Source organism: Accipiter gentilis, chromosome 20 (genome assembly GCF_929443795.1).
Source record: "Accipiter gentilis chromosome 20, bAccGen1.1, whole genome shotgun sequence".
Classification (NCBI taxonomy): Eukaryota; Metazoa; Chordata; class Aves; order Accipitriformes; family Accipitridae; genus Astur; species Astur gentilis.
In genome coordinates this window covers 12833494-12849399 of record NC_064899.1, presented here as the reverse complement: position 1 = coordinate 12849399, position 15906 = coordinate 12833494, and the positions used below count along the sequence as shown (strand labels likewise).

General features: G+C 50.8%; 1 protein-coding gene across 1 annotated transcript in view; it reads left to right on the top strand.

Annotated features, from left to right (window-relative positions):
• Nucleotides 1–7033: 7033 nt before the first annotated feature.
• Nucleotides 7034–15906, top strand: part of BCL2 (BCL2 apoptosis regulator) — a 94749-nt gene continuing 85876 nt past the window's right edge. Inside the window, exon 1 of the mRNA XM_049823790.1 lies at nt 7034–8189. Within this exon, the coding sequence (XP_049679747.1) occupies nt 7581–8189 (609 nt within the window). The 5' untranslated portion in view covers nt 7034–7580. The remainder of the gene's footprint in view (nt 8190–15906) is intronic.

Genomic DNA, 15906 nt, shown 5'->3' with positions numbered 1-15906 from the left:
CTGAAATTTTATTTTTCTAAGTTGAAAACAAGTTTGTTTTCAGCTTGGAGGGGAATCCCCATGTTAATTTTAGACCTTTCGAGTTCTATGAAGTTTGTTCTGTAGTAGTGCTGTTAGAGCAATGTAAACAAACACAAGGGGCGAAAGCAAAACATCCACACGACTAACACTAAATGCTGCTACCGAGCACTGACAATTAACTCCTTTGGCCAAAATTAGGTCTTAAATCTGTGAAGATACCAGCTGTAAATAATGTATATAAAAATAAGTCTAAAAACAAATTTTAAATGTTATAGGTAACTTGCAACTGAGGGGAATATCCTTTTCAAAGCTAACAGGTACTTCAAAGAAAGTAGTTAAAATGAGGTATGTTGGACTTTATTTCAAAGCATTTGCTCAAAAAATGCTTTCCCCCGTTTTACCTTCAGAAATTTTAACAGGCATAGTAAAAGTTTATGGATCAGAGATGAATGTTCCTATTTGTCCAGCAGACTCTTCCCATCTCCTATTCCTCCATGCTGAAACTGTCTCCTTTGCTATTCTGCTGTTTCAACTGGGAAGTTGGTGTCTGATTCCTTTTTCCATGGAAGAAAGAAAGGGCATAGGCAGCATTGCCCAAGTCACAAGAATAACTTGGTAGCTTGCGAAAGGTGGTGAGAGAGCTCAGATACTGTAAGGACAAGACCCTATTGCCACATAGTGAAGTAGCGATGTCAAAGGGAAGGATTTCCTGAGCTGGATGCAGTTGTTTTGCCTCCTTCCAATCCAAACCGTGGGGCCTCTGTATCTTGACAAGAAGCGGAGATGGTTGTGGGATGAGTACAGCAAAAGGGGTCTGAAAGTCAGGACCTGTTTGCTATGTTGGACCCTAAGGGTATTATCTGAGTATCTTATCCAGCTGCTTTTCCTCATGAGCACAATTAAGCCCCACGAAATAAACCATAATTGCAGGTTGAGCACCCTTTAAGCGTTTTACAGTAGCATTCTCTGCTCTGCAAGCGCTTCCAGCCAAAAAGGATCCACTCCACACCTGTAGCATTTGCAATGCCGGCAGGATGAAAGGCAATCTCCCCTTTCAGGAATGCGCTCTGAAGAAGTTTGTTCAGGTTAACCTGCCGCTGTCCTGGTTAAAAATTAGGAAAACATGCATCCAGGCTTCATGAGTGCTATTTCCCCTATACTTTTCACATGCAGAAAACTGGTTTTTTTAAAGCATTGTACATGACAGATGCTACCTGCTGCCTGATAGCAATGTTGGGCAATACGTTGAGCAAAACAGATGAAACAGTCTTAGCAATAAATGGTGGTGTGCAGTTGATAGCAGAGAATTAGGTGCACGCATGCAAGTCTCTAGAAAAACGTTGTTTTCAAGGCATTTTGTGCAGCTTGGCAGAGATACTGTAGGTCCGTGGTCTCACGGACAGAAACAAACGTGAAAGGTCTTGTGGTTGGTGGTTACTCTTAGTCAGGGCGAGTTAGAAAGCTCTTGCAAGCACAAAGGCACGCAGAGCAAAATACGTGCTGGCGTGGAAAGGAGAAGCACTGAATGCCTTGAACAGAGGGAAGCACGGCCGTGGGTGGCGCAGTCAAATGCCTCGCTGGATTTGGCACCAACAAGCATTTACAGAGCTATTGGCTGTGTGAGGAGCAGCCTGCTAATTTGCATACGTGCAAATTCCCCACCCGTGGGCACAATCTTAAGTGGACTCTCTCAGTAAAACCAGTATTTAAGCCGTGCTAGAACATCGTAAGGCAAAGCACCTCTTTAGTTGTCATAATTGTACTTACCTGTACCACTCTAAATACTACTTTTAGGCTACTCGGGCTTTTTGTTGCGGGGTTTTTTGTTGCTGTTTTGATTTGTTCTAGAACAGAAAATCTCTGCAGATTTTCAGCAAAAAGTGTGGCACTGTCCTTGCTGACTTTTGAGTGCTGTCACACGGTGTAAACGTACACCCTGCTTGTTTCATGCCTGCTCAGGCAGGGCTTGAAACAATCGCTTGCTTCTCTCCAACCTGCCTGCTCGTGAGCCAAGGAAATAAAAGGGTGGGCAGGTCACCAGGAATCAGGATTGCTGTTGGAACGCTGTTGATGTTAATACAAAGGTACAGGGAAAAGGTGTCCGCTTTCAGATAGTCGGGAAGTTCAGCGTTGCCAGGCATTACAAACTTCTAGATCGTTTGTTAATAACGCACCTACTGTACGTGGGGCATCCGGGAAGCTGTCAAAGAAACAGCAGGCTTTGCGGGACCCGGCCTGTTTGGTCGGATAAGAAAGGCATCTCAAGAAAATAGTCTGTCCTTTACACTGCCAGACCCGACTGATGCCTGCTATGGATGCTCCTGCCCCTCTAATTGTCAAGGAAAGCTTTTTCACGTGAGCTTCTGTTTGTATTCCGAACCGAGATCCAATCCTTTATACAGCTAATTCTTCTTATTAGGCTGATAAACTTCGGCGGGCCAGCTCACATAAAGGTAAACGTGTGTGTGTGAAGGATTTGCGGTATCGGATCTTGAGCAGTCGGCATGTTATTCGGCTACCTAAAAGCACCGTAATGATTTCTTGGCTGACGTTATGCACTCATTCCATGTTCCTTGATAAATCCTGAGCCTCTCTTGCCAGTTTCTTCTGTCTGCCCCCCAAAACATATTGCCCTTATTTTGGATGTCTTTTTAACTTGCTTTATCCTGCTGAGCTCAAACAAACAAGCAAGGTAAAAAGCAGTATTGTGGCGCAAACTTGTGACACTTTAACAGCTGCTCATCACCCGCTCAGGTAGCATTATAATTGGTTTTAAGGTGCCTCTCCCTTCAATTACAGCCATAAATGCAGGTCAAATGCAATGCATTTGACACATTAAGTTAAGAACAAGAAAGACTGTTTAAATGCACATAATTTTGTTTTGCTTTTTTACAGAGTCCCAATTTGTCATTCTTCAAGGCACAGGGTTTTTTTTCCCCATGACTCATCCCTGATACCCTTGCTTAAAGCAAACAGTTCCGAGGATTTTCCCTTGTGTTTTTAATTTTTTTTGGTACAGGCTCAGCTGTGTTTGGTATTAGGAAGCTTTCTTGTGAACCATGACCATTATTTTCCTATTAAACTTTTAAAGAGGCTGGGATCTATCATTTCTATGGCGAAGTGCTGAATGTAGAGCTGGTGGGGAAAAAGCATCATTACTAAATCCATTCCAGACAGAGCATCTCAAAGTTTTGCTGTACTCGCTTCTATCAGAAATCAGTTATGAATTCTGAAACTATTTTATTGTACGGATTAGATGTCCTCAGTACACTCTGTTCGTTTAGTCGGTCTTACTTCCATTTCTGCATACAAGATACATTTAAAAACCCCAAGCAAATTCAGTGATATTTTCAACTGCTCCTTACAAAAGCCTATTGATTTTATATGCATCTTTGTTTTCTGCATCGGTCCCACACTGATGTATCCTCCGGGCTTTAAAACCGATCCTGCTATGACATTGTTTTGCAGCTTACCCAGACAGTTTTTTCTGCGCTACTTAACGTCTGCGTCTGATGTATTTTCAGTTGCGGGACCAACTACATTAGATTCAGTCACTAGCGCAGGGACAGACTGACTCGGCAGCCTGGTTGGTGATGGCTGTTCTGATTTTCTGTATCACTCGTTCCATTTAAACCATAGCACGTTACGTGGAAATGTCAGGTTACTTTCTGTATTCAAGAGCCCTCTTTTCTTCTTTCTCTTTTGGTGCAAGAATATAAAGGCAGTGATTTTACTCGGTTGACAGATCCCGCCTCTACGTTTCTGCCATCAGAAGCAATCCCTCAGCTCATCGCAAACGCCTTACTTTCCGAAGTCTTTTATACAGACGGAGATGAGGCGTGTTTGCGCTCCGGCACGTAACCGTGCCCCGAATTACACGCGTGCCCTGGTGGGCTACAGCCCTCAGCCCACGGCCGCGTAGCGCATCGTCCGTCGTCCTTGGACCCCCTTTCGCCTGCTGTCCTGCAACCTCTGTCCCTCTCGACCCCCGAGAACGCACCCGACCCCGACCCAACCCGTTATTAAACACCACCAGGCGGGAGGGAATACGAGGCGGAGCGGGCTTTACTCCCCGAATTCCCCAGGCGTGGGTGAGCCCCTGCCCCTCGCCAGCCTCCAGGGACGGGACGGGGGCGGGGGTCCCGGCTGCGGCGCCCGGGGCGAGCAGCGGCCGCTGGGTGGCAACAGCCGCCCGCCGGGGAAGGGCTGACGGCGGGGAACGGCACCGCCGGCCCCCGCACCGCTCCGCCCGGGGCACCGGGCCAGCCGCAGCATCCCTCCGTTCGGGGGCTGCCTGTGCTCGGCCCCCCCCCCCCCGTCCCCGTCCCCGCCGGGGAGGGGAGAGGAGAGCTGCCGGCAGGGAGGTGGAAAACGCTGGCGCTAAGTAGGGTGCCGAGCGCCTTCCCCAGGAGCATGAAACAATCCGGAACGCCTCTTCGGGTACCTGGAAAGGTGCTGGTGTTTGTACGCGCCGGAGACCGGTTCCTCGGTACGGCCTCGAAACGACTCCCCGCATCAGCCGGGGCGCAAGCGAGCTCCGTGGGTGCGGGGAGAATCCTCCCCGTTTGGATGCCAGGAGCTCCCCTTCTTCTGGATGGGGCGAAAGGGGGTCACCCTTCCCCGCTCCAGCGCGTCTTCCTCAAGGAGGGGAGCTGACCCCGAAAACGGAGCCTTGGAGGGCAGCCATTCCCTGTGTCCCCTTGTGAAAACGAACTCACCTGCGCAGCTTTACGTAGGTGGTTTATTGCTTTTAGGTTCGGGGTAGTTTATATACGAGATTATCACCCCAGTCAGCCTCGTATTGCCCAAAATCGGCAGAATGGCTCAAACGTCTCTTTTCCCCTCTCATATTAAGCAGCCAAAGGTGCCCGGTACCTCCTGCTCCCGTCTCGCTTGGCTTCGCCCCGGGCTGGCTCCCCGTGTCGCTGGGGCTGTCCCAGCATCACTCGTCCTGCCCTGGGGTCGCTTCTCGGGGTAGGAGGGGGACAAAGCCATCCCCGTTTCCCAGCGCTGTGGCTTTAACCTACTTGGAAGGTCAAACTCTGCCTCTTTGGTCAAGCTCCAGGTGAATCTAATCTCCCAACGGTTCGGTTCCCCCCTCTTCGGGTCTACAAGAAAACCTTCAGGCCGGGCGCAGGGACGAATCCCAGTCCCGTTTCGTCAAAAAGTCCTAAACTGGCCCACGGGCACGCCTGAAAACCGGCCGGGCGGCCTGTGTGGAGCAGGTGTGCGGGACCCCGCACCGCCGGGGACGGGGGACGGGACCCGGGACCACCCGCCGAGGCGCGGCCCCGCACGGGCTCCGCGGCCGCGCAGGGGCCGCTGCCAGTGCAGACCCCGACCCACCCCGCCTGGAGCCCCTTGCCCGCCTCCATCGGGCCACTTTTCTTTTTTTTAAAAAAAAAGGTGCTTCGGCTTTTCCTCTCCACTCCCCATTTTATTTTATTTTTTTTAATTTTTTTTTTTTTTTTTTTTTTTTTTTTTTTTTAAACCAAATCCACGCAGGCTGCAGCAGCCTCACCCCTCCGGCGCGGGGCGGCAGAGGCGCGGAGCGGGGCGCTCCCCCGCGGAGGGCCGGCAGCCCGCAGCCAACCCTCCCCGCTCCCTGCCCGCCCGCCCGCCCGCTTCCTCGGCGGCGGCGGCGGCGGGCGGGCGGGCGCGGTCCGCTCGGCCAGCACCACCCGCGTTCCCGGTGCCGCCCCTCCGCGCCGCTCCGCTCCGCGGCCGCTCCGCCCCGCCGCCGGCCCCAGGCCCGCGCCGCGATGGAGGGCGGGCCCGGGCTGCGCGGGGCTGCTCGCCTCCCCCCGCCGCCTTTTTTTTTTTTTTTTTTTTTCCCTTTTTTTTTTTTTTCTTTTTTTTTGTTTTTTTTTTTTTTTTAGTGTTCCCCCCGTCCCCTCCCCATTTCCCCCTTTTCTTGAATGAAGCGTGAGGCGGAGCTCTAGGAAACCACCGCGCCCGGCTGCGCCGCGCGGGGCCGCAGCCGGAGCCGGAGCCGGAGCCTCCCCCTCGGGCTCCGCTCCTCCCCGCCTCTCCCCGCCCCCGCCGCTCCGCTCCGCTCCGCTCCCCGCCGCCGCCGCCGCCGCCGCCGCCGCCGGGAGAGCTCCCCGCCCGCGCCCGCCGCCGCCGCTCGGAGCCGCCGCCCGGAGCCGCCGCCCGGAGCCGCCGCCGCCGCCGCCGGCGGCAGCAGCAGCAGCGCCCGGAGGAGCCGCCCGGAGCCGGCGGGGTGCGCGGGGCTGCGCGGGCGGGCGGGCGGGCGGGCGGGCAGCGGCCGCGGTCCCCATCGGCACCGGTCACACCGCACACACGCCCCGTCCGCGCCCCTCCTCGGCAGCGCCGGGGGCTCTTCCTCCTCTGGTACAAAGCTGCTCGGGAAATGGCATTTCTCCCCGGAGCCACCGTCAAACGCAATTTTCCGTCTTTATTTTTATTTCTGCATTCATTTTTTTGACGCTCTTGCTCGTGAAACAGAATTCATTTCCTAAATGCGTGTGGGGTTTTTTTTTTTTTTGTTATTATTATTTTTTATTTTTTTTTTTTTGGTGTGTGCGTGCGTGTGTGTGGAAGCACCGGGCTCCTGCGATCGGTGTCTGAATGAAACTACGTAAATGCATATGTCTGTACGTTGCACTGGAGGGAAAAACGGAGCACTTCTGCGAGAGCTTGGATTCAAATGTGGTTCATCTGGTCTCCAGGATTTTCCGTCTCTTTGGGGTTGTTCGCCTTCCCGGGCTGCGAGGCGGGATTTTCTGAGCTTTGACACATCTTTGGAGATGTCTGTTAAACAGGAGTCTGGGAAAAAACATTTGAAATCGTAGAGATACTTTTTTTTTTTTTTGTCCCTTTCCCACCCCCTTGGTGACTTGAAGCATCAAAGCGGCCAGAACTTAACGTTTCTGAAGACTTCTGATGTTTGGGTTTTGTTGTTGCTATTTTTTTTTTTAGAGGAAACTTGACAGAGGAACATATTTATAGTCCAAGTAAGTACTTTACAGAGGAAATTTAGTTTGTGTAACTTAACAAAAAAAAAAAAAAAAAAAAAAAAAAAAAAAGCAGTGGTGAGGTTCCTAGCTTAAAGTGCGTTGGATTAACGTTCATCCAAGGCTGTTTAGCAAGTCGTATTGAATTGCAGTTTTTACGGTGTGTGTTCGTCCGCTCCGTCGTGTCCGTGGTAGTTCAGCACCTAGGGGAAAATGCACCTGATTTTGAATCGGTATAATATTTTTTAAGATGTATTTCAACACCGAGAGGAGGAAATGGTCCTAACGTAAATTTATAATAAGTAATAAATGTGCACCTGGAAGTAAAGTATTTACAGCATTTTAATCCCTATTTATACCGTGCATCTCAAACCGAGGAGGAAACACTGAGAAGACAAAAGTACCTCCGAGACCCTGAGAACTCCCCCACACCACCATGAATGAAACCGTGCCCGATACAGTAACTGGATTATAATTTTTGGTGTTATTAATTTTATTATTACTGGCTGCTTTACTTTTTTGGGTTCATCCTGCTCCTCTTCTTCCTCTCTCCCTTCCTCTTGCTGCTTCCTCTTGGGAATTATGGCTCATCCGGGGAGAAGAGGCTACGATAACCGGGAGATAGTGCTGAAGTACATCCACTATAAACTCTCGCAGAGGGGATACGACTGGGCTGCCGCCGAGGACAGGGCACCCCTGCCTCCGGGTCTCTCTCCTCCTGCTGCTGCTGCTGCTGCTGCGGTTGCTGCTGCTGCTGCTGCTGCTGCTGCTGGGACTTCCTCTGATCACACTGGGCTGGTGTCTCCGCACCCCGAGCCCCCCGGCTCGGCTGCTGCTAGCCACGCGCCCCCGGCCGAGGGGCTGCCCCCCGCGCCCCAGGTCGTCCACCTCGCCCTGCGCCAGGCGGGCGACGAGTTCTCCCGCCGCTACCAGAGGGACTTCGCCCAAATGTCCGGCCAGCTGCACCTGACGCCCTTCACGGCCAGGGGCCGCTTCGTGGCGGTGGTGGAGGAGCTCTTCCGAGACGGCGTCAACTGGGGCAGGATCGTGGCCTTCTTCGAGTTCGGCGGCGTGATGTGCGTGGAGAGCGTCAACCGGGAGATGTCTCCCCTCGTAGACAGCATCGCCGCCTGGATGACCGAGTACCTGAACCGGCACCTGCACAACTGGATCCAGGACAACGGAGGCTGGGTACGTCCCCCCGTCGCTCCTTCCCTCTCCCGCCTCTGGCCCGCGGCTGGTGGGGCTCCGGGGGTGGGCAGCGCCCCGGGGCGGGTGGGGGGGGACGCGTTCGCGGCGCGGCGCGGGGGTGAAACGGTTCCGCGCCGAAGCGGCGCGGGCCTTTTGCCGGCCGTCGGGTTCCGCCCCGTCGCGGGGGGTACGGTGGAGCGGTTTGGGGTGGGGGCAGCAGCTACAGCTGGGGAGCGAAAAGGCTGAGCAAGGCGCCTTCTCCATCAGCGCTCTCCGCTCTCCCACCCCCGTCCACCCTCGCCGGCCGGCAGCGCCAGCCCTGGCCGAGGCAGCGGGCTGGGAAGGGGCGGCGGAGGCGCCCGGTGGGTGGGTGTGTGCGCGCGCGCGGTGGTGCGGGCGGGCGGGTGGGCGTCGCGCGCGTGTGCGTCTGTGCGCGACGAACGCGGGATCCCGGTGGTACGGGCGGGCGGGTGGGCTTCGGTGCCAGCGTCTACGGCTGCGGCGGGAGTGGGGGTTTGCGGTATCGGACGTGTCTAGTGTGAAAAGTCTGCCTTTGTCTCAAGATGAAACAAAGGTGCGGGGAGCCGTGTCTGCGGGATTGTTCTGGAAAATGAGTATTTGTTGTGATCCGATGGGTGACTGTGTTTCGGGGGTAGAGATCACCGCTGGCCAGGGTTGGCTTCAGCATCGTCCAGAAAGGGAAGAGTTCCACTTGTGGAAAGCGGACAGCTTTTACACTGGTAGTCAGTCAAAAGCCTTTCCTTTCTCTCTCTCTCTCTCTCTCTTTCCACAATACATAACTGCATTGAAATTGGAAGGGTATTTCTTTCCTTTTTTCCTGTATTAATTGACATACCGTAACAAAATGCGGTCCCAGCCGTTCTCCCGCAAACCAAACTTGTTGTACGTGTGAAGCTTATGGCGTTAGTGCGTTGGAGGAGTAAATGGCAAAAGTTATACTGAAGAAGAAGCTTTATGTATGGGCTGAGAGCTGCTGTAAGTCACCTAGAAATGGAGGTCAGCTGGGCGGACACTGGCAGTTTCAGGTCCGGTCCCCTGTGAAATAGAGAGAGCTGACTCAATTACACTGCACACCTTTAAGAGGCGTGTGTGAAGGAATGTAAAATACAGTGTATGTCTCCCAGTTAACATGATTGGCAAGCCTGGTGTTTGTGAAGCATTGCGGCATTGAATTTTTAGCGTTGGGTCTCTTGCTAAGTCGGTGTTAGGCTAAGTAACGTGCCACCCGCATTGGCCGTCTCTGTTAAAAAATGAAGACGCTGCCTTCCCGCTGCTGAAACCGCCTGAATAAAAGGTGTACGTGTTCAGGGATCCAGAGGACATCTACATGCAGCCCAGACGGAGGGAGTAAGGCTCTGAGGCCCTCTTCTCAGCCGGAATCCGCGCTGCGCACCTCCCAGAGGAGTGCCGCAGATCCCCGGCTACAAGTCATGTCGGAGGCAGGATCGTTCTCCTGCTCTCCCCTGCTTCCACCAAGAAGAAAAAAAATTCAAGATTCATGGGGCCAGAAGGGGGAGCAAAAAATGTGTGTGCGTACGTGTGTGTATGTGTGTCTGTGTACTGATATACATATATGCATATGTATGTACAAATACGCATATGTATACAGACGCACACACATATGTACACACAGATACATAAAATTACTCCAGTGCTTAGTGGTTGGGACCACACTTGGGAGAGGGAGACCTATCCCCTGATCCCCTGTTTCACAGATCACTACAGAGGGTCTCTCGGTGGCTTTTTTTTTTTTTTTTTTCCCATGAAACACGTAACTGGGGAGAAAAAAAATCTGCAAACCATTCAGGCTTTTGGAGACCTTGGCTGCTTAAAAGACGAGCAGCTAAAGGGTTAGGGATTTTGTGATTGCACTTCTGGGCTGGGATGCCTAACTTGTGCGTAAGTCCCTCCTCAGGCTGGAAGCCCGTTTGTGGAGCTGGGGCCCTCGGTTCGCTCCAGAGCCAGTGAAGTCATTCTGTTGACTCCAGTGAGCTTTGGATCAAATCTGTAAGCATGCTGGAGATGTATTGTCCTGTGAGTGTATTGTGTAAAGAGAAGCATAAATAATGAATAAAACTAAGAATGTGAAAAGACAGGTGTTACCAGGCGTGATTGGCCAGACAAGGCGAGTGCTGGAGCTGTTTCTCGACAGTTAGAAATACACAAAACTCGGACTATAAACACCGACTGCCTTTAAAAGGAAAAGATGCTTCTTATCGATAGCCATTTCGTTGTTTATTGAGGTTTCCTATAAACAAAAGCTCCAGAGTTTGGATGCATGTGATGCCATTTACTGCCACGTGTTATTTGTAATGTACACATGGAAGAAGATGTGCAAAATATTACTCCAAGGTGGCTTTTGCCTGTCTGGGAAATGGCTGGTACCTTTGAGCCATGGGATTATTAAACACAGCCAACACCTTCTAGCTGGTTACAAAGAGCAAAAGACTGACACGCAGTTGCAAACACAGCTTTTAGGATCCTCTCTTCAGACGGAAGAATCGAGGATGGCATGGGGAGGCGGATTTTTCTTTTTTTCTTTTCCTAGCTTTCAGGATCTGTCAGTGAAAAAAGATGCTTTAATACAGGCAGTTGGTCTTCAGCTTGGCACTTGCACCATACCCCATGTACGAACCTTATTAAAGCGTCATAAATGGCTCTTCGAAGTAGCTGATCACCTTGTAAGTCGTGATGCTTTGCAGGACCTCGGCACGGCTGCCTGCATGGTCTCTCTGTCGCGCAGGCTCCTGCAACAAGTGGGAGCGCCGGCTGTTGCAGCCTTCTCCTCCTTTACGTCGTGTTGCGGAGCGGTGAGTTTATTAGAGGCTGTGTAGTAGCAGAGAAGAGAGCATCGGAGTTAGTCATGAGCATATGTTACACAGTGAGTTGGACAGCGCGTGCTTTGAGTTTATTGTATAGGCTTACATCCTACGCTCAGGTCTGAAGTTTGGTTGCAGTGTCTTTCTTATTTATCTGTTTCTTTTGAATCGGTTCTGTAAGTTGACAGTGTATTTTCAGGACATAAATTCTTTATACCGCAAGGAAAACGAAGAAGGCAAGAATCATATCGAAGGGCAGGCTGGAAGGGGTGGAGCTGGTGGAGTATATATTTTAAGCACTAGACATTGCCATTAATGGTGTCTGGGGATTGTTAATACCCTTACAATAGACAGCATCATGGGTTTGCTCGAAACTTAGAAGAAGCGACAGATGGGGACTGCCTGCACGGAGGCTGTATTATTAGCTTGTGGTTCTGGTGGCAAATAAATGCAGCTTTCAAAGATTTTCAAGTAGGCCAGGATACCGCAATATTGTACTTTGGCCTGATAACATCTTAATTGTGTTAAAAAAGAAATAAGAGGAGAACCAGCTCATCTCTGCAATTTTGTGGTACTTGGTATAACATATGCTTTCTGATTGACATCGTAATGGCTTCGTTTTTTTAGAGCCTGGTGTTTGAGCTGCAGCAGAACTGGCTTGGCAGTGGGCTGCTGCACTTGGTGACTTTTGACTTTGAGTTAGGGAACACTGAAGTGATGCAGCCGGTGCGGGGGGAAATAACAGTGTTTGTCTTGCAGTGATGGGTGACCTCTTCGGGCACACAACATGATGTACATGGGAGCCGTGCTCAGCTCTGGGGGCTTCTAGTCCAACGTACGGCTTCCTCCCTGAGCTGTTCAAGAAAAAGCAAGAGCATGAGAACTATAGAAGGAGACAGAGGCACCGTCATATATGTGTAGACAAATACTTTTTTGACATTAAAAATGTAAAGAAGCCCAGGTGAGACAAGCAGCATCGTGTTGAAAATTCAGCCAAGAAAGCATCATTTTAAATGACAATATTTACGTTTGAACCAGGAATGTGATGGTCGCGTGTTTTCATCCGATTCTGTTCTTTTATTGCGGCTCTTTATTCTGTTTGAGAGTTAAGGCCAGACAGGAGGAAGGATTTAGACGTCTGACGTGGACCTTAGGTGGAACCTAAGCGCTTGCATCCTCTGCCAGGATGGTGGCAGAAGTTGCTGGCTTCCCACCGTTCCTCACCCAAGCCAGCCGGGAGCTGCTCCTGCCTTGAGAGAGGCGAGCCGCTCGGCACGCTGCGGGGGACACCGTTCCCAAGAACCTCCGTGTCCTGAAGCCGGCAGGCGTCCTCTGGCTCGGCCGCTGTCACTCACGTGCCATCCTCATGCGCAACCACAGCCGGGGAGAAGCCCCCGCTTTTCCTGGCGGCTCCTTGGTGAAGGCCTCTCCCGAGGTAACGAGAGGTTTGCCAACGAGACCTTCTCCAGCCTGGCAGGGGGGTATACACCCGCATCTCCGACATCTCAGGAGGCTTCACCTGCCAGATGGCTGCTGGTTTTGCCGAGCTGTCCTCCTCCTTCTGCAGGGGTGAGATTTCGTTTGGTGGAGGAGGAAGAACCGGGGTGTCTAATTCTCGCTGTCTGATGTGTTTTCTCAGGTGGCTGTCTGCAGCCAAATGAATAAATGCTTCTTGGACCAGCAACTAGACCCCAGGTTTCCCTTCTCCTGGGTTGACTGCCCTAATCACTGAGCTTCCTCTTTTCTTTTTTTTTTTTTGCCTAGTAAATCATTAATTCTCTTTGCTCAGTGGCACTCTTTGAAAAGGAGGTGTGGAGAGTTGCCGTGCCCTGCGATGGTCCGTAGCCTCCTCATGAAGGCGAGGGATGGCAGATGCGTCTGCCTCCGGGACGGTGCTGGAGGTCCTGGATATCGGTGTGACGCAGGGGCCTTCCCGGGCTCGTGCATGGGCTACTGACCAAAATCTCATCCCTTTTGGGCTCTGGAGCTGCTCTCCCAGCAGCTCGGCCAGGTGCCTGCCTGCACAGCACGTTGCTTCTCTTGGAAGTCCCGAGCAAAAGCCTCGCGCTCATCCGGGACGGGACGGTGCCTTGCTCGGAGCCGGATGCCCCACGCTGGAGCAGAGGTGCTTTTGAGTTTTTTTTTTTTTTTTTTACCGGTGACATGCGGCCTTGTAACGACTCAATCCCCAGCGGGGCTAACCCCAAGTCACTGTTTGACTGGTAAAAGGAAACTATCTGAAATCCACTCAGTTAAATAAATGAATTGGCAGTTTCAAGTGTTACACCTTCTAGGTCCTTCGCCAGTTTTTGTGGCTTTGTGGGTTTATAATTGAATTCTCAAAATATTATCAAAATATTTTTCTTTTTGCTGTTGCCGAACAGCAAGAAATTCATTCTGTGGAGGATAAGTGCCAAAGCAAGGAGGAGAAGAGCTAGGGCAGAAAGAGAAAATGATTGTGGTTCTCTAGTCCCTTTCATTTGTAATAGCTTTCTCCGTAACTTGCCACAACGTTAGGTTGCGTATTTTCTCAGAAGTGTTGTCTTTCTTGTCTTTTTTTTTTTTTTTTTCCCCTCCAAAAATTACATGTATTGACCGTGACCTTTAAAATTTCAGAACCAGGGGTCTCGGTTATGGAGATGATGTCATTTGCCTTGATCTTGCAAAGAACCGTAAAGTTCAAACAGCAATCCTATTAAAAAGTTCTACTTTACTTTCAATATTGAGAAAGAAGTTAGTACTGTGCCTGCATTAACACAGGCCTCTCTCAAGCTGCTGCGTTAGCTCTGCTGGGCAGTAAGTAGCTTAGTTTTTCGAGTATGTAGCTTGAAATTCGGAGTCGGTAATCCACGGAGAAAATCCAGTTGAATTTTTCTGCCGAGGCACAAGCGTTTCTCCGACGGCAAAGCACGGCTCTAGCAGGAGAATCACAAGACCTATGCAATGATGTGTGAAATTGCATGTGGAGCAGAAGCATTTTCTTAGCGGCCAGATACCAGGGCCTGGGCTTCCTAAGGCAGCACGAGAACTTTGTACTGCATCGCCAGCGAAGGTTGAGCCCTTGTGCCCGACTCGGGCGTCCTTGGCGAGAGGGTCGTCTTTCAGCGGGTTGGACGCGGGATGGTGGAAGGAGGCGGACGTAGGAATGGGAACGCCGCTCGGGTGCCGCTCCAAGACCTCTGCTGTGCTTTTGGCCTCGTGCGACGGTTTGTGCCTCGCGCTGGCGAGCCAACCTCGCGCTCCGCCGTCACGCGTGCGCGCGCGTTTGGCGGGTGTCCGGTTCTTTGCCTCTTTTGTCTTTCTGCTTCGTGGAGGGCTGGCGGTCCCCGGCTTTCTGCAGGCCTTTCTGACCATCCCTTTCCATCGCCGCGGCTGGCGCCGGGTGCCGGACGCGGTTCCCGGTGCTGCCGCCCGGCCGTCGGCCGCGGTGCGCGCCGGGTCCGGGTCCCGGTCCGGCCCTTCCCACCTCCCTCCCTGGACTGTTTTATTTTCCTTCACTCCCTTGGGGGGTGCAGCCCAGCCCTGTTTGGTTTGTTAAAATAATTTATTTATGAGCACCTCGTGGCTGCTCTCCTGCTGATTTGGGAATAATAATAACAACACTTGTTACTCAGTGGCAGCAAAATACTGATTATTTCTGAGGGTAGTACCGGCCTGTTTTATTTTCCATTTCATATATAATAATAGAATGGATGAAGGTGTGCGTTGCCATAAATCTTCTCTTCCCCAGCAGGATAACATCCAGGCCTTCTTGGCAAACGCAAATGCCGATGACAGATTTGAGGGATTTTTATTTTACTCTGGCTTTCAGTCTCATTAAAAGTCTGATGGCTTTTTTCCCCCCTTTTTTCTTCCCCCTTTTTTTCCCCCCTTCCCCCCTCCCACCTCCCCCCCTTTTTTTTTTTGGCTCCTGAAAGACTGTGAAACCAAAGAACTTTTCCAAATGCATCTAAAAGTCTGGAATTTATTTTCTGTTATTTTATTCTAATGTTAGTTTGCTGTCATAATTATTGTATCTCGATAGACTTTGCTAAATCCTCCTCGCTGGAAAGTTCCTTGTGGGTTTCTGGATTTTAAAGTGTAACGAGTAAGAAAACAAATCTGAAGTTAGAAAGTGTTGCCATTGACTTCAATAGGAACAGGAAGAGGCACTTAATTGGACAATTGTAGTTATGTTTACTTTGTATATGCGGCAAGAAAAATAAGATCAAATGAAAAAGCCACGGGTTTTCAACTAATAGAGAAAAACAGCCTTTTCTGCAATGCATGATTAACCTTTGGGAGCTGTTTTCATGGGAGAACTGTGAGTGGAAGTACTAAGCTGCATTCAGGAAAGGTTTAGGTATTTATAAGGGTAAGGAAAACACCTTACTTACATTTGAATAAAATTGCTTGAAAGGGCAGTCATACACCTTGGGGTAAATTTAACAACAGCTGCTGAAATAAGATCACCAGGTGCTGAGGGTGGACCTTTCTCTGGGGAATGCTATTTCAAAATTATCTATGACATTGCTTCTCCCCCAGAGCACCTGGTGCTGGTTGGTGACTGGGGATACTGGGATGGATGCACTGCTGGTCTCATCCATCCACAAAAAACTTCTTACTTCTGCATGTGTCTTGTAAAGGTAATTGTAAATGCGCTTGTTGTGTTGCGAAGAGCACCCACATCACTGAGTTTATTCCTGCGCTGACTGAAGACCTGTTATGAATTGCCACATTTAGAACTAGTTAAAAGAAATAGCATCCTTCGGTGCATACATCATTTTATTGCTATTTCATTTTATTGAAGCATAAAAAGGATGATTCCAGTTGTTGATTGAAAAGGCAGCTCAGTGGGTTTTGGGGTACTTCAGTGAGTAATTTATGTACATGGGCCA